The sequence below is a fragment of the Merops nubicus genome, unplaced genomic scaffold, assembly GCF_000691845.1.
Source record: "Merops nubicus isolate BGI_N331 unplaced genomic scaffold, ASM69184v1 scaffold6709, whole genome shotgun sequence".
NCBI lineage: Eukaryota > Metazoa > Chordata > Aves > Coraciiformes > Meropidae > Merops > Merops nubicus.
This window is the reverse complement of record NW_008631609.1, coordinates 41,914-42,318: the sequence shown is the minus strand read 5'-3', so window position 1 is coordinate 42,318 and position 405 is coordinate 41,914. Positions and strand designations below refer to the sequence as shown.

The window sequence follows — 405 nt, the reverse complement described above, 5'->3', positions numbered from 1 at the left end:
GCCGCCGCCTGCGTCCTCAGCAAGCTGGTGCAGCTGCCCACCCCCCCTCTGTCCAAGCACCAGCTCAAACGGTTGGAAGAACACAAGTACCAGAGCGCCGGGAGGTCCCTGCTTGAGCCCCTCATGCAGGCTACTGTGAGTGGCTTGTGGGGAGAGTGCCGTCTTGGATCGCCCCCAATCTAATCACCATCATTGGACTGCTAATAAATATAGTCACAACTCTGCTGTTAGTATATTACTGCCCAACAGCTACAGAGCAGGTGAGTGGGGGGTCTCTCGTGGTGGATCGCCCCCAATCTAATCACCATCATTGGACTGCTAATAAATATAGTCACAACTCTGCTGTTAGTATATTACTGCCCAACAGCTACAGAGCAGGTGAGTGGGGGGTCTCTCGTGGTGCCT

At 54.3% G+C, this 405-nt stretch overlaps 1 protein-coding gene across 1 annotated transcript in view; it reads left to right on the top strand.

Annotated features, from left to right (window-relative positions):
* Positions 1-6: 6 nt before the first annotated feature.
* Positions 7-405, top strand: part of CEPT1 (choline/ethanolamine phosphotransferase 1) — a 30,683-nt gene continuing 30,284 nt past the window's right edge. The window contains 2 exon segments of the mRNA XM_008947624.1: positions 7-124; positions 127-260. Coding sequence (XP_008945872.1) covers position 124; positions 127-260 — 135 coding nt within the window. The 5' untranslated portion in view covers positions 7-123.